The 23145-nt window shown below is 41.7% G+C and overlaps 1 protein-coding gene across 1 annotated transcript in view; it reads left to right on the plus strand.

Moving 5' to 3' along the window:
• LOC133544480 (rho-related GTP-binding protein RhoA-D) overlaps nucleotides 1-23145 on the plus strand; it is a 50804-nt gene that overhangs the window by 26445 nt on the left and 1214 nt on the right. Inside the window, exons 3-5 of the mRNA XM_061889850.1 lie at nucleotides 15822-15942; nucleotides 17167-17297; nucleotides 21545-23145. The exon at nucleotides 21545-23145 is cut by the window's right edge and continues 1214 nt beyond it. Coding sequence (XP_061745834.1) covers nucleotides 15822-15942; nucleotides 17167-17297; nucleotides 21545-21718 — 426 coding nt within the window. The 3' untranslated portion in view covers nucleotides 21719-23145. The remainder of the gene's footprint in view (nucleotides 1-15821; nucleotides 15943-17166; nucleotides 17298-21544) is intronic.

Raw genomic sequence — 23145 nt, forward strand, 5'->3', positions numbered from 1 at the left:
ATCCTTTCTTGTGAAAGACTGAGCATTTTTTGGGAAGCAGTTTTTATACCCAATCATGGCACCCACCTGTTCCCAATTAGCCTGCACACCTATGGGGTGTTCCAAATAAGTGTTTGATGAGCATTCCTCAACTTTATCAGTATATTTATAGCCACCTTTCCTAACTTCTTTGTCACGTGTTGCTGGCATCAAATTCTAAAGTTAATGATTATTTGCAAAAAAAAATGTTTATCAGTTTGAACATCAAATATGTTGTCTTTGTAGCATATTCAACTGAATATGGGTTGAAAATGATTTAAATAAATAAATAAATGGGTTGTACTTGTATAGCGCTTTTCTACCTTCAAGGTACTCAAAGCGCTTTGACACTACTTCCACATTTACCCATTCACACACACATTCACACACTGATGGAGGGAGCTGCCATGCAAGGCGCCAACCAGCACCCATCAGGAGCAAGGGTGAAGTGTCTTGCTCAGGACACAACGGACGTGACGAGGTTGGTACTAGGTGGGATTTGAACCAGGGACCTTCGCGTCATTGTATTCAGTTTATATTTACATCTAACACAATTTCCCAACTCATATGGAAACGGGGTTTGTACTTACTCGGGCTGCAACTAACGATTAATTTGATAGTTGATTAGTCAACAATAGGGTTTTTCCTGGCTCAAATTGAGGCAGAGGTGGTTCAATCCTGACCATGCACCAGAATTTTAACGCAAAATTTTTTTATATGTTGTAAATTGTCATTTTTATTCATTTCAATCAATCAATCAATGTTTATTAATATAGCCCTAAATCCCAAGTGTCTCAAAGGGCTGCACAAGCCACAACGACATCCGCGGTAATGAGCCCACATAAGGGCAAGGAAAAAGTCACCCCAGTGGGACGTCGGTGACAATGACTATGAGAAACCTTGGAGAGGACCGCAATTGTGGGCAACCCCCCGCCCCCTCTAGGGGAGACCGAAAGCAATGGATGTCGAGCGGGTCTAACATGATATTGTGAAAGTCCAGTCCATAGTGGATCCAACATAACAGCGAGAGTCCAGTCCATAGTGGATCCAACATAACAGTGGGAGTCCAGTCCATAGTGGATCCAATATAACAGTGAGAGTCCAGTCCATAGTGGATCCAACATAACAGTGAGAGTCCAGTCCATAGTGGATCCAACATAACAGTGAGAGTCCAGTCCATAGTGGATCCAACATAACAGTGAGAGTCCAGTCCATAGTGGATCTAACATAATAGTGAGGGTCCAGTCCATAGTGGATCTAACATAATAGTGAGAGTCCAGTCCATAGTGGATTTAACATAATAGTGAGAGTCCAGTCCTTAGTGGATCTAGCAAAATAGTGTAAGAGTCCAGTCCATAGTGGATCCAACATAACAGGGAGAGTCCAGTCCATAGTGGATCCAACATAACAGCGAGAGTACAGTCCATAGTGGATCCAACATAACAGTGAGAGTCCAGTCCATAGTGGATTTAACATAATAGTGAGAGTCCAGTCCATAGTGGATCTAACATAATAGTGAGAGTCCACTCCATAGTGGATCTAACATAATAGTGAGAGTCCAGTCCATAGTGGATCTAACATAATAGTGAGAGTCCAGTCCATAGTGGATCTAACATAATAGTGAGAGTCCAGTCCATAGTGGATCTAACATAATAGTGAGAGTCCACTCCATAGTGGATCTAACATAATAGTGAGAGTCCAGTCCATAGTGGATTTAACATAATAGTGAGAGTCCAGTCCATAGTGGATTTAACATACTAGTGAGAGTCCAGTCCATAGTGGATCTAACATAATAGTGAGAGTCCAGTCCATGGTGGATCTAACATAATAGTGAGAGTCCAGTCCATAGTGGATTTAACATACTAGTGAGAGTCCAGTCCATAGTGGATCTAACATAATAGTGAGAGTCCAGTCCATAGTGGATCTAACACAATAGTGAGAGTCCAGTCCATAGTGGATCTAACATAATGGTGAGAGTCCAGTCCGTAGTGTATCCAACATAACAGTGAGAGTCCAGTCCATAGTGGATCCAACATAATAGTGAGAGTCCAGTCCATAGTGGATCTAACATAACAGTGAGAGTCCAGTCCATAGTGGATCCAACTTAACAGTGAGAGTCCAGTCCATAGTGGATCCAACATAACAGTGAGAGTCCAGTCCATAGTGGATCCAACATAACAGTGAGAGTCCAGTCCATAGTGGATCCAACTTAACAGTGAGAGTCCAGTCCATAGTGGATCCAACATAACAGTGAGAGTCCAGTCCATAGTGGATCCAACATAATAGTGAGAGTCCAGTCCATAGTGGATCCAATATAGTAGCGAGAGTCCCGTCCATAGTGGAGACAATTTGATGGCTGTACAATCATAAATTCAGCAGATATTTAAGTATTAATTTTTGTTTAGACCAGGGTTCTGCAACCTGTGGCTCCAGAGCCACATAACGCCGCTCTAGTGGCTCCCTGGAGCTTTTTCAAAAATGTATAAAAATAGAAAAATATTGGGAAAAAATATATTTTTGTTTTAATAGGGTTTCTGTAGGAGGACAGCGTGACACAAACCTCCCTAATTGTTATATTAAACATGATTCTCTGAGAGCGCCGTTTTGTCCTACTAATTTTGGCAACCCTTGAACTCACCATAGTTTGTTTACATGTATAACATTCTTCAACGATGCCAGAGAAAGACACATTTTACGCCACTCATTCTTTGTCTCATTTTGTCCACCAAACTTTTTATGCTTCGTTGATGTTATTGACTTGTGTTGAGTGCTTATCAAGCATATTTGGTCAGTGCAAGCTAATCGATGCTAACATGCTATTTAGGCTAGCTGTATGTACATTTTGCATTATTATGCTTCACTAGTAGGTATATTGGAGTTAATTTAATTTCCTTTACTTATGTCCTCTGTGTATTTAAGTCGTATCTGCATTTCTCCTGACATATTATCTGTATGTAATATTGGCTGCATGTCTGATAGTTGTTTGTGCGCCATGTTGTTCCAGACCACAGCAAACGTAACCCAGCCAGTAATTTAGAGGAGTTATCCCACCCTCTGAGAAGCCTGCATTTTAATATTCTCCAATGTTGTAAAAATGTGGAGAATAAATTTTACATTCCAACATATCTGTCAACGAAGATTTGTGTCAGCGACACGTGGTCATTTTGATAGTAGGCTAATATAGACACTTATATCATGTGTTGACTCCATTATATCACTTATTGAAGGCTTTTCATTTTTTGCGGCTCCAGACAGATTTTTTTTTTTTTGTATTTTTGGTCCAATATGGCTCTGTCATCATTTTGGGTTGCCGACCCCTGGTTTAGACTAACAATGTTTGGAAAGTATGATACGATACTGTAATATTTGTTGCAATATTAGATGTATTACAGTTTAAAAGGCATGGAATTTCAAGCAGTGCATACATTTTTCTGTCAAAATTCTAAAAATCCATTACATTTAGTGAGAAAATACTAAGTACTTTTTTGACATTTTATTTCCAGGTGTTGAGTTTGACACCTGTGGCCCAAACGCTTGCATAAGAGAATGGTGGGCTCGTAGCGTGTGTGGTGGGGCCACTTTCGCTTGAGACAGTCAGACGATTTTGAAGCAGCCTGTGGACAGAAATTTCCACATCTTGTCACCACCATGAATTATTACCTTTTTAACTGCCTGTTACGTTAATTTCTCTGCTCTCTTTCACCTGGACTCTAGACTTGACTCCTTGTGAGATGGCTTTTTAAAGTAGTGGCTGATTTTGCCTGCCATATCTGCAATGCTATTAACTAGGGCTGGGCAACGATTAAAAATTGTAATCGAAGTTAATCGCACTTTTTCTCCGATTAATCGCGATTAACTGCATTGTATACGCAAAGCCCAATAATGACTTCAAAAGTAGTGTGTAGTGCACCTTTATTGGAATATTCTCCCACATGAACAAAAGCGCCAAAACATTTGTTGTGCAAACACAATTTAAATCAGTCCTTGTTAAACAGTAGCAGTTAAATAGCATATTTTATGAAAATCAACTCAAAATATGTAAATACAAACATTTAAGCTTATTGCCACTGCCAGGGTATTTAAGTTATCCTGTTTGTTATGGAAAATAAATATCATCTACATACAAATCTCTGAGCCACAATCATAACATCCGAACAGGCAATTTCTGAGGTAACAGCAGGAACATTTTTTTTATCAGGGATCTTATGTTTAAAAAACCTATATTATAGGTAGTGGGCTGTTTTAGGGAATTTTTGATCAAATTATCCGTAGTAGCAATATTAATAATGTTGTGTTTATTATGCGTAGTGCACTTAAAATAATTCAGTTCAGTTTATTTTCAGTCTAACAAAAACATATTCAAACATAGATCACGATTCAAAAATGAATAACATGACTGAAACAGGCAGAAGCAAAAAAGCTTATATGCCCAACATAAATTTTTTACATTCAATTAAGTTACCTTTTCTAATAATTCTGCAACACAAAAAGAAATATAGTCATTCAGCATCCACATTCAGGCTGCCCCCCAACAAATAATACAAAAATATGTACCTGCACACATACACTTTTCTGTAAATAGATAAACATACATACCTTCTAAATACAACATTTAACCAAACAAACATAAATTTCTAGTTCACATAACTTTTTAAAATACATAGTGACATGTTCTTTTTGAAATTAAATACCGAGTCACTCATTTTTATTTCTTTACCAACAGAATTCCACAAATTAACACCGAGAACAGATAAACATCTACGTTTAACAACTAGTCTTGCTTTTAATTTATTTAATTATGACCATATCTAGGAATTGATATGATGGGAATTTTCCGATTGTTTGCTTGGTGCTTTGATAAACTGAACGCATCATATACATGGTACTATATTGTGATGTTATGAGCCAGGGAAAAAAAGAACTACCCTACCCAGCATGCAACAGGAGTGACGAGCATGCGCGGTAGCCCGGTATAGGTTGTGTCGCCATGACGGCATCTTGTATGTTGTGATATGCACGCTCTGAAAGTAAACGTTAAGAACTCAGCCAACACTCCTGGTCTGCATTATTCATAAATAGACAGACAACACAAATACTCCGCTGCTTCACAGGCCGCTGGATGTAGCCGGCAAAGTATTCCCATGCTAGCTACCCGGTCTAGCAAGCTCGCGTCATTCAGTCCAAAACGGCCCGATCTATCCACATTCAGAATTGTCTGGCAGTCGTAAGTGATCCCGGAGTGACCACGCTGTGAGCCAGCCATGAAATTTGCAGAATTGTCCGGTATTTTTGCCAAATGTTCCATCTTTACCAAGGGCCCCTCCTCGCCGAAGCCCGTCCGGGCGCCGCCATCTTTATAAGAAAAGGCATTAACAAAATAAAAGCATGTAAACAACATACGCAAATGCGCGATAAAATAATTGTAGGCGTTAATAGAATGATGAGTTAACTCGTAATTAACGCATTAATTTGCCCACCCCTACTATTAACATAAAAGTTACTCCGACACGGAGGAAGATTTTAAAAATAAAGACAACATGCTTGAAATGCATTCTTGGGGTGACTCTTTTTAGTTGACATATTACACCAGTCAATCTGTACCATCATGAAACTCTGCCTGATTCTATGCAAATTTCTAATAAATTATTCAATCAATCGATCTGTACCAGGGGTCATTAACCTTTTTGAAACCAAGAGCTACTTCTTGGGTGCTGATTAATGCGAAGGGCTACCAGTTTGATACACACTTAAATAAATTGCCAGAAATAGCAAATTTGCTCAATTTACCTTTAACTCTATTTTATTATTAATAATTAATGATATTTGTCTTTGTGGAAACACTGACAATCATAATGATTTCTCACAATAAATATATATTTTTGATGACATGTTTTAAATAGGTTAAAATCCAATCTGCACTTTGTTAGAATATATAACAAATTGGACCAAGCTATATTTCTAACAAAGACAAATAATTATTTCTTCTAGATTTTCCACAACAAAATTTCTTAAAAGAAATTCAAAAGACTTTGAAATAAGATTTACATTTGATTCTACATATTCTTCTAGATTTGCCAGAATATTTTTATTTTATTTTAATCATAATAAGTTTGATGAGGTCTTGTCCAGGGTGTACCCCGCCTTCCGCCCGATTGTAGCTGAGATAGGCGCCAGCGCCCCCCGCGACCCCGAAAGGGAATAAGCGGTAGAAAATGGATGGATGGAAGTTTGAAGAAATATTGCAGAAATATTCTTTGTCGAAAAAAGAGAAGCTAAAATGAAAAATTCAATTAAAATGTATTTACTATTCTTTACAATAAAAAAAATAAATTTACTTGAACATTGATTTAAATTGTCAGGAAAGAAGAGGAAGGAATTTAAAAGGTAAAAAGGTGTATGTGTTTAAAAATCCTAAAATCATTTTTAAGATTGTATTTTTTCTCTAAAATTGTCTTTCTGAAAGTTATAAGAAGCAAAGTAAAAAAATAAATTAATTTATTTAAACAAGTGAAGACCAAGTTTTTAAAATATTTTCTTGTATTTTCAAATTCTATTTGAGTTTTGTCCCTTTTGGAATTAAAAATGTCGAGCAAAGCGAGACCAGCTGCCTAGTAAATAAATACATTTTAAAAAATAGAGGCAGCTCACTGGTAAGTGCTGCTATTAGAGCTATTTTTAGAACAGGCCAGCGGGCGACTCATCTGGTCCTTACGGACGACCTGGTACCCGCGGGTACCGCGTTGGTGACCCCTGATCTATACCATCATGAAACTCTACCTGATTCTATGCAAATTTCTAATAAATTCTTCAATCAATCAATCAATCCATCATAATAAGTCGGAAAAGGTTGGAAACAAAGCTAACACGACTAGCTGTGTTCACTTACCAGAGACAAAATGTTCACAGCACAGTCTGGAGTGTTCTGTAGGAGTCCGGTGATTCCTCTGTATCATGCTCCGTATGGCAGAAATCCACTTGATACGGCGATCAACTTTACGCACCAAGTAGCGGGAAAAAACATGATTCGATCCGTTTCTTCTTCGGTAGTTGCTTCAAGTCTGCTGTCGATATAGCGCAGGCCTGGGCAATTATTTTGATGTGTCTGGGGGCCAGTATATTTATTGTTATGAACACTAATACACAACCTCACAATAATGTCTGACTGAATGCTAAAAACGTTGCCAGACCGCCTTAAAAAACATAATGGAATTTTTAATTTTTCTATGAAGGATAAAACACTGAATATTGACAAAATATGAACGTCACCACCCCCTTTCGATCGACACATTTTACAATCAAGTGAAACGCAACAAAAATTCAACAAAGAATGAAATATAAATGCGAAGGGTACAAAGTAAACCCACCTACAATCTGATAAATCTGATACATCACTAAGCCTTAGAACTTTCTTGTGAAAATCTCCTCCCGCGTCTGTGGAAACGCTTCCCACCCACACTGCTTGGTGCCTCGTCTGAGCTGCTGTGACTAATTAGGTTACCATAGTAACTAATTAGGTTACCATAGTAACTAAATAGATGACCATAGTAACTGGTATATCATCCATAAGCGCAGATCCCAACCATTGAAATACTTTGTTCAAGTTAGTTTGTCAGTTCAAGACTTACGGTCATTAGAAAACATGACTGCACATCATATTTGGCAGCTACACTTTCCATCTTAAAGATTCCCAAAAATTATTTGGGGGATGTCCGGCGGGCCAAATTGAAAAGCTCAACGGGCCGCATGTGGCCCCCGGGCCTTAATTTGCCCAGGTCTGATATAGTGCCTGCAGTTAAAGTACGCAACTGCCGCAGAGGGACATCAATTCCTCAATCAACACAGCCGGAGCTTCACGATGTATCAATCGCTCTGGGGGCGGCACAAAATTAGCAAGAGGCAGCCGCCACGCAGTTTTGAACGCAGGAAAAACCCTGAACAACTACCTTAACGACTAGTCGGTTAATCGGACCATAAAGCTTACACATGTTTAATGGATTTAATTTTCCATGAACTCTTAAATGCATCCTAACTTATTACAAGCATTTTCTCAGGAACAACAAAGATGAGTAATGAATTCCATCCATCCATCTTCTTCCACTTATCCGAGGTCGGCGGGGGATCCCGAGGCGTTCCCAGGCCAGCCGGAAGACATAGTCTTCCCAACGTGTCCTGGGTCTTCTCCGTAGCCTCCTACCCGTTGTACGTTCCCTAAACATCTCCCTAGGGAGGCGTTCAGGTGGCATCCTGACCGGATGCCCGATCCACCTCATCTGGCTCCTCTCAATGTGGAGGAGCAGCGGCTTTACTTTAAGCTCCCCCCGGATTGCAGAGCTTCTCACCCTATCTCTAAGGGAGAGCCCCGACACCCGGCGGAGGAAACTCATTTTGGCCGCTTGTACCCGTGATCTTGTCATTTCGGTCATAACCCAAAGCTCATGACCATAGGTGAGGATGGGAACGTAGATCGACCAGTAAATTGAGAGCTTTGCCTTCCGGCTCAGATCCTTCTTCATCACAACTGATCGATACAGCGACCGCATTACTAAAGACGCCGCACCGATCTGCCTGTCCATCGCACGATCCACTCTTCCCTCACTCGTGACCAAGACTCTGAGGTACTTGAACTCCTCCACTTGGGGCAGGGTCTCCTCCCTAACCTGGAGATGGCACTCCACCCTTTTCCGGGCGAGAACCATGGACTCTGACCTGGAGGTGCTGATTCTCATCCCAGTCGCTTCACACTCGGCTGCGAACCGATCCAGTGATAGCTGAAGATCCTGGCCAGATGAAGCCATCAGGACCACATCATCTGCAAAAAGCAGAGACCTAATCCTGCAACCACCAAACCGGATCCCTTCAACGCCTTGACTGCGCCTAAAAATTCTGTCCATTAAAGTTATGAACAGAATCGGTGACAAAGGTCAGCCTTGGCGGAGTCCAACCCTCACTGGAAACGACTTACTGCCGGCAATGCGGACCAAGCTCTGACACTGATCATACAGGGAGCGAACCGCCACAATCAGACTGTCCGATACCCCAAACTCTCTGAGCACTCCCCACAGGACTTCCCGAGAACACGGTCGAATGCCTTCTCCAAGTCCACAAAGCACATGTAGACTGGTTGGGCAAACTCCCATGCACCCTCAAGGACCCTGCCGAGAGTATAAAGCTGGTCCAGTAATTAATTCCTAAATATTTATTTATACCGTGACTATGCTGCTCATTCAGGTGTTACAAAAAACTATATGTTTGCTAAAAATACTTTCATGAAAATATCTTTTCAGCTGGTCCCCCCTCCGGGATCACCACTTGGCAAAACAGGAAATGACTCTTACCTCCCTCGGTTTCCTGTTCAGACGAGCAATAACAACATCTCCTCCGTCCATCCCTCAGGACCTTCCTCATCCCTCAAGATAACAAACTTTCCAATTTCCTGTCTTTTTTTGCACTCCGGACAAGGTGCCAAGGAAGGGTTAACCGTTTTCGGGCGGAAAAGTTCAAGTTTTGAGTCCTGCGGGGGATAATTATGACTATTTAAGGGTTCCTACCGCCCCCGGAGAGTTAGAGCATTATACAACCAGATGAAGTGGATTCGTGCTTTCGCTCAAATCTCCCACCTTCGATGGATAGGGCGTTTTCTAAAAATAGGGGGTTTCTGGTTCTCGCTGCCTTTGCTCCCAAAAGTCTGCCGCGCGCGAGATTTCCTGCGGGAACGTTTGCTCATACATCGTGCTGCCACCTCCCACACTCTGCCTCTGCAGACCTCTATTTTGGGACCGCCGACTGATGCCTGCGCTCCTGGCTGTGGCCGCAGCTTTGTCTTTGGGCTTTAGCTTGAAGGTCCTTTTTATTTTAACGCTCTTTGTTTTTTTTTTGTTTTTTTAGCTTGAATTCACCAAGTCAGCTAAAAGATTAGCCAAAGATTGCAGTACCTTGCTGTGAGAAGGGGGCTGTAGTTCCCCCGTGCAAGCACAGAAGATTTGAGGCCTGCTAATCTCCCACTTTCTCTAATTGAATTAATCAGTGGCTTGAAGGGATGATGCCCGCCAAGCCCCGTGTTCAATTCCACAACGGTGACAACAGACACGACAAGCTGATTAGCTCTGAGCAATGATTGGGGAAGCAACATCTCCAACACTTCAATTTCCTACTCATTTGAGCTTTAGAAGTTAAAGGGGAACATTATCACAATTTCAAAAGGGTTAAAAACAATAAAAATCAGTTCCCAGTGGCTTGTTGTATTTTTTGAAGTTTTTTTCCAAATTTTACCGGTCTCGGAATATCCCTAAATAAAGCTTTAAAGTGCCTTATTTTCGGCTCTCTGCGAAGACACTGGCCATTTCCATGTGACGTCACACAGTGCTGCCAATGTAAACAAACAGTGGGAATACCACAGCAAGATATAGTGACATTAGCTCGGATTCAAACTCGGATTTCAGCGACTTAAGCGATTCAACAGATTACGCATGTATTGAAAAAAGATGGTTGGAGTATGAAAATATTGAAGAAGAAACTGAAGCTATTGAGCGAATAGCTATTGACGCTATTCATAGCCATAGCATGGCCGAATAGCTGCGTTAGCATCGCCGGTAAAATGTGCGGACCAAACGATCAGGACTTTCGCATCTTTTGACACTGGAGCAACTTAAATCCGTCGATTGGTAAGTGTTTTTTTTCGCATTAAATGTGGGTGGAAGGAAACGTAATATGGTCGTACCTGAAAGTCGGAGGGGTGTGGCAACGGGTGTGGTGACCGCCAGTGTCTCTGAGGGAAGCCACATTTCTCAGCCAGTGCAACCCACACTGGTTTAAAAATATAACTTAGATCAGGGGTGCCCATTACGTCGATCGCGATCGACTGGTCGATCTCGGAGGGTGTGTCAGTCGATCTCAAGCCAGGCATTAAAAAATAGACATAAAAATGAGCAATCATCAATCATACCAAGACTTCACTTTCGTCAGTTGTTTGACATTCTCGGCACCCGAGGATCTTGTGAGATGACGCTGGCTGCTGCGAGCTCATATTTAAGAAAAAAATCACTAACAGGGCGGACGCAGAGAAACACATTTTATTTCTAGAGACTCCGGACCTACTGTCAAAACTCTAAAGACCGACAGCACAGTTCCAGTCTTCACCATAAAAGACCTGTTTCATCCTGCCTGTGCTAACAAAATAAGAGTCTCAGAAAGCTAGCGTGCACAAGCTAGCAAGCTACGGAGTTTGATGCCAATGTATTTCTCCGCCGCCCTCAGCGACCGCTTTCTCACTTGCTTACCCACCCGCACTCTCACTGACGTCACTCACCTGCTGCCAGACATTAAAGGGCCACACACATATGCTACTCTCATAACAAAGTGTTTAAAAACCAGTATGCAAGTTGGACAAATGAGATGCCAAATCCAACCACTTTCATGTGGTATTGGACAGAAAGGAGGACTTTTTTTTTTCCTCCATTTGAAAATGCGGACGTTATCAGCACCACTGTCTAATTCCAATCAATGCAAGTCATCAGAATCAAATACACCAACTTATATTCTTGTCTTCATGAAAGAAAGGAATCTATGTGTGTTAAACATGCTTGTATTATCATTAAACACCATTAACTTGTTAACAAAAATGTCTCTTTCATAAATAAATAAATATAAATTATAAATACGAATAAGGTAGATCTCCTCGACTTGGTCAATTGAAAAGTAGCTCGCCTGCAGAAAAAGTGTGAGCGCCCCGGACTTAGATATTGGGTTTCACTATGTAAAGCGCTTTGAGTCACTAGAGAAAAACGCTATATAAATATAATTCACTTCACTTCACAGTTGCAAATGCATCTACAGGTTATCCATACATCCCTGTACCATGTCTGCTTTAGCACCGCCGGTAAATAGCATGTTAGCATCGATTAGCGTAGCATGTTAGCATCGATTAGCTGGCAGTCAACATCAACAAAACTCACCTTTGTGATTTCGTTGACGATCGTTGCAAATGCATTTGCAGGTTATCCATACATCTCTGTGCCATGTCTGCCTTAGCATCGCCGGTCAAATGTGGAGACACTCGGGCACATTCAATGGGGGTCTGGCGGCAGACACTTTGGCATCTTCGGGCCAGTGGTGCAACTTGAATCCCTCCCTGTTAGTGTTGTTACACCCTCCGACAACACACCGTCGAGGCATGATGTCTCCAAGGTTCCAAAAAATAGTCAAAAAAACGGAAAATACCAGAGCTGAGACCCGGTGTTTGTAATGTGTTGAAAATGAAAATGGTGGGTGTGTTACCTCGGCGACGTCACATTCTGACGTCATCGCCTCCAGCGCGATAAACAGAAAGGTGTTTAATTCGCCAAAATTCACCCATTTAGAGTTCGGAAATCGGATAAAAAAAAAAAAGGTCTTTTTTCTGCACCATCAAGGTGTATATTGACGCTTACATAGGTCTGGTGATAATGTTCCCCTTTAAATGTTGTGCAGTTGTAGACATTTGCGATTCGTACAGTCGTGATCAAACGTTTACATACACTTGTAAAGAACATCATGTCATGGCTGTCTTGAGTTTCCAATCATTTGTACGACTCTTATTTTTTGTGATGGAGTGATTGGAACACATAACACATACTTGTTTATCACAAAAAACATTCATGAAGTTTGGTTCTATTATGAATTTATTATGGGTCTACTAAAAATATGACCAAATCTGCTGGGTCAAAAGTATACATACAGCAATGTTAATATTTGCTTACATGTCCCTTGGCAAGTTTCACTGCAATAAGGCGCTTTTGGTAGCCATCCACAAGCTTCTGGTTGAATTTTTGACCACTACGCTTGACAAAATTGGTGAAGTTCAGCTAAATTAGTTGGTTTTCTGACATGGACTTGTTTCTTCAGCATTGTCCACATGTTTAAGTCAAGACTTTGGGAAGGCCATTCTAAAACCTTAATTCTAGCCTGATTTTGACGTGTGTTTGGGGTCATTGTCCTGTTGGAACACCCAACTGCGACCAAGACCTAACTTCCCGGCTGATGATTTTAGGTTGTCTTGAAGAATTTGGAGGTAATCCTCTTTTTTCACACGTCAAAAGTGGTAGAGGAATGGCTAAGACATTTCCACTTTTCCTGGAAATGTCTTTGCACATCACTAACCTTTCTCTTCACTGCAGGCTTTGAAAAAGACATGTTTGGGGTTGTGGAATATATTTGTATTCAGCCAACGCACAGAGAATAATGTTATTTCCGCAATGTGTGTCGATCCGCTTTTCCTCCCTACAGCAACACGGCAGTCGGCACATAATAGCCCGGAAAGTACCAGGATAGCGAGCGCAAAAAAGCGACGGCTCCCGTCATGTAGAAATATATGTAGTGTTCATCATGTGAGGCAATGCAAATTAAACAATAAATAAAAAAAATAACGGTTTGAATTGGTCCAGGTTATCGGGGACTGTTATTACTGACGGACAGGTGTCGCGGTGTGACTGCAGCCAGGCATGTAAGAAAACCCTTGTCTCCATGGCTTTCACTCATTTGCTGCTTTTCCACTAATGCAGGGTTAGGCAACCCAGAATGTTGAAAGAGCCATTTTGGACCCAAATGACACAACGCTGCAAAGCGCCATTTATATAAAACTTGCGGGCCGCACCAACATTAAACTTTCATACTAAGGTGGGGGCCTCAAAAAAACGTCTCGCGGGCCGCAATTGGCCCGTGGGTTCGTGTCTGAGACCCCTGATTTAGAGTGACAAGCAAACTTTATTTTTTTCACTCGGATACAAAACATTGGAACCTGGATTGTTTCCCTGGCTTTGAGACTCTCCCAAAGGACAGTGCGGCGAAGACACAACAAACTCCCTTCTTGTCTCTTATGGACACACACCTGTTGTCCAACGCCCTTGACGCAAATCCTTTAGAGGTGATGGACAGCTGTGCAGCGCCTGAAGAGTTGCAGCCTGCCACCATGACTCCGCACTCCCTTCCCTCTGTTGCTAGATATCTGGAGATGTACGTTGTAATATGTATATGTGCTTTGCTATGGAGGTTTTTTTCCCACTCCAGACTGGGCCCCCTTAGGAGCCCAGTCTAGATTGTATTTTTTTTACTCATCCTCCCCCAGCGTTGACCTTTTTGTTATCTTTTACGGGCCGCCAAGCGGAGACCCATCAGCGTTACTGTTCTGTAACCCTGTACTCTGTTTGTTTGTCTAATCTTGGACGGGCTTGTGCTGAAAACAAAGTTTTGTTGTACTTGTGCAAAGACAATAAAGACCTGCCTACCTACGAAAAGCGAGACTCGACAATTCTGATTGGCGAACATGGCTGTCAGTCAAATGATGGATATTTACCACACTAATGACTTTTTGCAACAACTGAGCAGGAAAACTAGCAAATACTTCATTAGGGACCGATGTCCCTTTGGGACAGAGGACCTTATTAAATTTCTAAGATTTTATTATTATTATTCTTTATTATTATACCGCCGCCTCTTTGACCTATAATTTGACCCCCTTAACAGGCTTCAAAACTCACCAAATTTAATACACACATCAGGACTGGCGAAAATTGCGATCTAATCAAAAAACCAAACCCCAAAACTCAAAATTGCGCTTTAGCGCCCCCTAAGAAGAAAACACAGACAAAACTTAACTTCCAGTAAGAATGTCCTAGAAACATGCAACAAAAACCACTACGTAGGTCTCAGTTAGACCTATATTTCATCCACTGACACCCCCCGGCTAAAACCAACAGGAAGTTTGGTATTCCCTCTTCAATACAACAACTGCATTACATTCACCATGCATTAGAGCAGGGGTGCCCATTACGTCGATCGCGAGCTACCAGTCGACCGCGGGGGGTGTGTCAGTCGATCTCGAACCAGGCTTTAAAAAAAAATAAACCTAAAAATTAGTGATCATCAATCTTCACCAAGACGTCACTTAAATGACATTCACGGTACCGGAGGGTCTTGTGAGATGACGCTGGCTGCTGCAAGATCATTATTATTAAAATATGACCGAGAGGAAGGCGATAAACACTTTTTATTTCAACAGACTCGCGCCGTACCTTCCGTCAAAACTCTAAAGGCCGACTGCACATTTCCTATCTCTCTGTCATTTTTTCATAATAATGAACTGGCAGCAGCCAGCGTCATCTCACAAGACCCTCGGGTGCCGTGAATGTCAATCAAGCAAGCTACGGAATTTTCCGCCAATGTTTTTCTTGTAAAGTGTATGGAAGCTGGATGAATTAGATGCCAAAAACCAACCACTTTCATGTGGTATTGTACAGAAAGGACCACTTTTTTTTCTCCTCCATTTGAAAATGTGGGCGTTATCATCATTACTGTCTGATTCCAATCAATGCAAGTCATCAGAATCAGGTAATACACCAATTTATATTCTTGTCTTCGTGAAAGAAAGACATCTATATGTGTTACACATGCTTGTATTATCATTAAACACATTTAACTTGTTTACAAAAATGTCTCTTTCATAAATAAATAAATATAAATGATATATATAAATGAGGTAGATCCCCTCGAGTTGGTCAATTGAAAAGTAGCTCGCCTGCAGAAAATGTGTGGGCACCCCTGCATTAGAGTCTCAAAATGGCAGCACCAAGGCGGCCTTATAACATGCCCAATCCACTTTAAAAGTGTTATTACTATGAGACTGATGTATAACACGTGTATACAACTTTTTCTCTTTGTAATAATCCATCGTCTACCGCTTATCTGGGCTTGGGTCGCGGGGGCAGCAGCCAAAGCAGTCCCGTCCATCGCTGCTTGCAGCTTTAATTTTGTTTGTTTTTTCCCCCCTGCAGGTGGAGTTGGCATTGTGGGATACTGCAGGCCAAGAGGACTACGACAGGTTGAGGCCTCTTTCCTACCCGGACACTGACGTCATCTTAATGTGCTTTTCCATTGATAGCCCAGACAGTTTAGGTATGTTTTGCCTTACCCAAATAGTAAATTTAGAAAATGACGACGACAAATTAAGTCAGGGGTGTCCAAACTTTTTCCACAGAGGGCCGCACACGGAAAAATTTAAGCAAAAAATGTTTCATTTTCAAAAAATAACAAAATATATGGATTTTTTTTTTTTTATCCTTATGGCTCCTGGGGAGCATAGAGGGTCTCAGTCACTAAAATGTTAAAAATAAGTCAAATTATTATTATTTTTTTTTATTTAATGCTTACAGTAAATCTCTATATCAACTTGAGGTTGATATAAAGTAAAACAAATAAGGTTTTATGCCTTTTCTGTCAAAGAAAACTTTGTTTTTTATAGTAAAACTGAAATATGCGGTATTTAGATGGATAGATAGATGGATGGTACTTTATTGATTCCTTCAGGAGAGTTCCTTTATTTAGCAATCAAAGCCCTCAAAGATCAATAATGCAGGACACCATTGATTTTAATTATTTAATATTTTTGAGTAATCACAGTGAAGTTAAATCAAATCCTACTAAATTTATTTGAGATCCGAAAGGTTCCCCACTCATAAAGTGATGCATTTTTATTATTTTATTTTTTATTTTTAACACTTAAATTTCAAGATCAACTTCCAATATATCTGTCGATTTTAAGTTTATCTATTATTTTGTTTGTCTTATGCTCTTTTGTCAAAACGTTGATGTTTTTATATGGCAACCAAACAACATATGCAATATTTTTTCCACATTAACATTTTAAAGTGATAATTTTCAACATCCATGTTTTTATCCTTTTATTTTTTATTTTTTGGAGCAATGGAAAAAATAAGAAAATATAGACAAAAGGGAAAAAAAACTGCCTGCATGGCAGCTTTGTGTTAACATTGCCACTTTTTCTCATTAGATTTCACCTCATTCCACTTTTTTTAAATGTTTTTTTTCATTTTTGCAAGACTATCTTTTTGCCTTTTTTGCAGAATGTGTGGCGGGCCGGTGAACAATTAGCTGTGGGTCGCAAATGGCCCCCGGGCTGCATTTTGGACACCCCTGAATTAAGTGGTTATGTTATACATAGCAGCCAAAGATTAGTGCAACTAAAAAAAAACAACTAACCCCTTGCCTTCAGCAAGTTGTAGAACAGTCAATCATGAGAAGCGACTCTGTCCCCTTTTTAAAGTTGTCCTCCCCGAGTATTTCATCTGGCATCCTCACACTTTCTCTTCCTCGGGACAGAAAACATTCCAGAGAAGTGGACTCCTGAGGTGAAGCACTTCTGTCCCAACGTTCCCATCATCCTGGTGGGGAACAAGAAAGACCTGAGGAACGACGATCACACGCGGCGAGAGCTGGCCAAGATGAAGCAGGTACACTGGCTCTAGAAAGGTCAACCGTGTCGGATGTGGAGGTTAAGTGCAAGCAAGCGCACTTTTGAGACCCAAAATCGTGAGATCTTCTGCAAGGTTCAACGTCCAATTAGGGCTGGGCGATATGGCCTTTTATTATTATCTCAATATTTTTAGGCCATGATTATTATTTTGCCTTAGCCTTGAATGAACACTTGATGCATATAATCACAGAAGTATGATGATTCTATGTGTCTACATTAAAACATTCTTCTTCATGTTGCATTCAAGGCCTACTGAAAGCCACTACTACCGACCACGCAATCTGAGAGTTTATAATTCTGGAAAATCCCTTATCTGCTTATTGTGTTACTAGTGTTTTAGTGAGATTATAAAATCATACCTGAAAGTCGGAGGGCTGCGGTGACCGCCAGTGTCTCTGAGAAAAGCCAATGGAGGAGCCAAGATCACAGCTGCCTTTTTGACAGCTGCAGGAGGAGGTCGCATAATCCACTCAAGTCTCCGGTAAGAGCCAACTTAAAGGCTTACTGAAACCCACTACTACCGACCACGCAGTTTGATAGTTTATAAATCAATGATGAAATATTAACATTGCAACACATGCCAATACGGCCGGTGTAGTTTACTAAATTGCAATTTTAAATTTCGCGCAAAGTATCCTGTTGAAAACGTCGCGGTATGATGACGCGTGCGCGTGACGTAACGGATTGTAGCAGACATGTTGTGCTATAAGTCGTCTGCTTTAATCGCATAATTACACAGTATTCTGGACATCTGTGTTGCTGAATCTTTTGCAATTTGTTCAATTAATAATGGAGACGTCAAAGAAGAAAGCTGTAGGTGGAAAGCGGTGTATTGCAGCTGCCTTTAGCAACACAAACACAGCCGGTGTTTCCTTGTTTACATTCCCGAAAGATGACGGTGAAGCTTTACTATGGAACAGAGCGGTCAAGCGAACATGGTTCCCTACCACATGTCGAACGGCCGGTTTCGGTGAGAAAATTGTGGTAATAAGTCGGCTCTTACCGTAGACATGAGCAGATAGCTTGCGTCGTTCCTCGTGCACCTGTCGAAAAAGGCAGCCACGGACTCTCTTGCCTCCTCCGACCGGCCGCCTCCGAACGTGGGATGCTTCCACCGTGGAGGATGGGGAAAAAAAGCTCAGCCTGGCCCCAACGGCTGCCTTCGCTTCGCCTCGTCGAGAAACTTGGCTTCCCTCAGAGACACTGGGGGTCACCACACCCGTAGGCACACCTCTCCGACTTTCAGGTACCATATAATCTCACTAAAACACTAGTAACACAATAAGCAGATAAGGGATTTTCCAGAATTATCCTATTAAATATGTCTAATAACATCTGAATCGTTCCCACTGCCCCCGCCTTTTTTATTTTATTTTATTTTTTTTTCTAGTCCTTCACTCTAACTTTCCTCATCCACGAGTCTTTCATCCTCGCTCAAATTAATGGGGAAATCGTCGCTTTTATCGGTCCGAATCGCTCTCGCTGCTGGTGGCCATGATTGTAAACAATGTGAGGATGTCAGGAGCTCCACAACCCGTGACGTCACGCGCACATCGTCTGCTACTTCCGGTGCAAGCAAGGCTTTTTTATCAGCGACCAAAAGTTGCGAACTTTATCGTCGATGTTCTCTACTAAATCCTTTCAGCAAAAATATGGCAATATCGCGAAATGATCAAGTATGACACATAGAATGGACCTGCTATCCCCGTTTAAATAAGAACATCTCATTTCAGTAGGCCTTTAATATATGCTCATTTTAAACTTTCATGCAGAGAGGGAAATCACAACTAAGTCAATTGACCAAAAGTGTATTTATTAAACCGTTATTAAGCATGGCACAAACATTCATGTCATCCCAAAAAAGAAAATGCAAGATTGTCAGAGACATTTTAAAACAAGCTATGAGTGCACTTTTGTGCATGATGTCACAAAAATTACATCAAAACAACACTAAATTAAAGTGCACTTTTTGTACAGAACACCACTACAATAGTTTAAAACAAATAAAGTGCACTTTTGTGCATGATGTCACACAAGATATTTCAATAAGTGTCAAATAAAAATGAGCTGCATAATGTTGACTATTTTTTTCATATGTTGTTGATCTGGAAATGGTTGCCTCGGCATTTTGATGGTGTGGGAGGTGTGGCACCGAATGGAGATGTTGACATGCGTAGTAAGCACTCTTCATTCTCTAGCGGGTGACTTTTCAAATGATGCTACATATTAGCACAGTGGTTGTTAACCTTGCTTGAGATCCCGAACATCACCAGTTTCATACACGCATTCACCAAACCCTTCTTTAGTGAAAAAAATAAAAACATTTCCAACTTCAAGACAAAGATATATGTTTTTGGTAACACTTTAGAATGGGGAACATATTCTAAGTAACAAAGACTATAGTTATTGGGTTAGGGTTATAATAAGGCCATGCTAAATAATACATTAATAAATACTTAATAATGACTAGTTAAGAGCCAATATGTTACTAATTTGCATGTTAATAAGCAACTAATTAATGCTGAATATGTTCCCCATATGAGGTGGCGACTTGTCCAGGGTGTACCCCGCCTTCCGCCGGATTGTAGCTGAGATAGGCGCCAGTGCCCCCCGTCACCCCAAAAGGGAATAAGCGGTAGAAAACGGATGGATGGATGGATGTTCCCCATACTAAAGTGTTACCATGTTTTTTTTTTTTACTGGTGCACAAAATGAACCGTGCATGAACATCACCTTGTTCAAACAACAAAACCAACACAGTGCATAAACTCACAACCAATCACACACCTGCAAAAATCAGTCAACTCTTGCCGTATCCGTATGAACTGCTTTACGGTAAACGGGTTGTACTTGTATAGCGCTTTTCTACCTTCAAGGTACTCAAAGCGCTTTGACACTACTTCCACATTTACCCATTCACACACACATTCACACACTGATGGAGGGAGCTGCCATGCAAGGCGCTAACCAGCACCCATCAGGAGCAAGGGTGAAGTGTCTTGCTCAGGACACAACGGACGTGACGAGGTTGGTACTAGGTGGGGATTGAACCAGGGACCTTCGGTTCGCGCACGGCCACTCTCCCACTGCGCCACGCCGTCCCGACAAAAACGTGACTGCTGTTGTTGTGTGTTGTTACCGCGCTGGGAGGACGTTAATAAAACTGCCTAACAATAAACCCACATAAAAAACCAAGAACTTGCCATCGATCATTCTACAGTTATAACGTCATTAGGCAGACACAATGTTTATATTGTGGGAAAGCGGATGTGAAAACAGGCCGTCCTCACTCAGGTCCGCGTGGAGCTGGAGGGGGCGTGGCCTCCAGCTCCGCTACATAGTAGCAGCGGTGCTACTTTTTGTAGCAGCGCTTTTGCCGCAGGGCATTCGCCGCTGCTGCTCCCATGCTTTGGAACGAACTACCTCTGAGTGTTAGACAAGCCTCCTCTCTTCCTGTTTTTAAATCTCTCTCAAAAACATACTTTTATTCCATGACTTTTAACACCGAGTAATATCCATCCTGCAATGGCGCCCCATTATACACCTGCTGTGAACCTGTTTTTTATCCATCCATCCATTTACTACCGCTTATTCCCTTTCGGGGTCGCGGGGGGCGCTGGCGCCTATCTCAGCTACAATCGGGCGGAAGGCGGGGTACACCCTGGACAAGTCGCCACCTCATCGCAGGGCCAACACAGACAGACAACATTCACACACTAGGGCCAATTTTAGTGTTGCCAATCAACCTATCTCCAGGTGCATGTCTTTGGAAGTGGGAGGAAGCCGGAGTACCCGGAGGGAACCCACGCATTCACGGGGAGAACATGCAAACTCCACACAGAAAGATCCCGAGCCTGGATTTGAACCCAGGACTGCAGGAACTTCGTATTGTGAGGCAGACGCACTAACCCCTCTGCCACCGTGAAGCCCCCTGTTTTTTATGTTTTATTTTATTTATTTATTTTTTTATCATGTTCTGTTTGTGTTGTGTTGTGTTTGCTCGGTTCTCGTTTTTAACCTGCCTATTGTACAGCACTTTGGCTGTGGTAAATTTTGAATGTGCTATATAAATAAAGTGGATTTGATTTGATTTGATAAGTGTTCAACATATTCCACTCTTGTCAGAGTTATAAAGCGCTTCCTATATATATATTTTTTCCATCGTTCAGTTTGTCATCTGTTTCTTTGTCACTCGCTAACCTCCTTTTTCGTCTCGACACGCAGGAGCCGGTGAAGACAGAAGAAGGCCGAGAAATGGCCACCAGGATCAACGCCTTCGGCTACCTGGAGTGCTCGGCCAAGACCAAAGATGGCGTGCGGGAGGTATTCGAGATGGCCACCAGGGCGGCGCTGCAGGTCCGCAAGCGCAAGAAGAGAAGCGCCTGCGCGCTGTTGTGAGCCACCTGTCCACAAACACACACGCACACACACACACCGTGAGAAAACAGACTTGCCTTTTTATCGAAGGGCATCTTTGTACTGTGTGCTGCATTTCACAATAAGAGTCAGGCAGGCCGATTGTATGCAAACATACAGGAAACGGACTTTGTCCATATTAGAAATGCATCGTTATCAATTCCTTGTCGATTTTGCTTTTCTTTAAACACACGCATGTTTTCTTTTGTACTTTGTCACATGGCAGCCATGTTCGGATGCAATATTGTCGAGCGAGGGCGGCCAGCATCATTTCCTCGCTAATGTTCCGTCTCTCTGAGGAAGGTGCCGCCCCAGAAAGTGTTTCGCCGCAAAACAGCTAGTGCCTTTTTCTGAGTTGTCTGCACACTTGTGCGCTTGTCATCGGGAGCAACACCGCGGCCGAGGCGTTTCCGACAACCAACAAAGGAGTTCTTGCCATTTTTTACCCGAGATGAGATTTAATTTGCCATTGAAAACGACACGACGTAGTGAGAGTAACTCAACACGTTGGCTGCAGAACCCTAACTTCCTCCTCGTGTAGAACTAGCTCCGCTGTTTTGGGACCCACCCTTTCTTGGAATCTGTGCTTGACAGGTAAACCGATTCATGCAACTCTTTGTGTCTCCGATTCCAGTGGGTCGGCATTCTTTTCGTGTTCGGCCCAGTGAGGAGTTAATGTTTTGTTTTCTTTCTCCCCCCCCGCACTCCTTGACAGAGCAGATAAGCTTTAGTCTCGGTTCTTACAGATCAAATGCAAACATTGGCGAAGAAGATGGACCAAAACTGCAACACATGTCCTCAACATCCCCAGAAAACCTCCAGCAGCTCTAAAGATAGCAAAAATAACAACAACAAAAAAATAATCGAACTATGATTACCGTGAACTACTTTTTTCCGACGTTTCCTGCGGCTTATAAAACGTGATTTATTATTATTTATTTTTTTGCTAATGGCCATAGTGCTCGATAGGTTTCAATGAACACAAGCAGACAATTTTTTTCCTACACATTTAAGTGGTGTCTATAATTTATGGATTTTTCTTCACTCGTGTTCAATAATCTTCATGAAACACAAGCAGAAACACTGAAAAGGTGTGTTATTGTTTGTGCTTTGGCGCCATCTTCAGCACGACTTTGCTCACTGCAGGTTGCAAAATGTACTTCCTGTTTTAATGCCTTGAACCGGAAGTAAAACCGTCCATAGCGTTCCTGCGCAAAAAGGATTCTTCATTCATCACTCCAAGCGACGTTTGTACGTTTTACAATGTAACTAAAGCAATTCATACTAAATCGTCCCATATGTGATGTCTGTAGGAGTGTTTTCACGCATATTTGTACATGCTATCTTAATGTCGTCAAACTAGCGTCGTTGGCTAATATGCTAACATGTTAACAAGGGTCTGTTAGTAT

The sequence above is a fragment of the Nerophis ophidion genome, linkage group LG02, assembly GCF_033978795.1.
Source record: "Nerophis ophidion isolate RoL-2023_Sa linkage group LG02, RoL_Noph_v1.0, whole genome shotgun sequence".
NCBI lineage: Eukaryota > Metazoa > Chordata > Actinopteri > Syngnathiformes > Syngnathidae > Nerophis > Nerophis ophidion.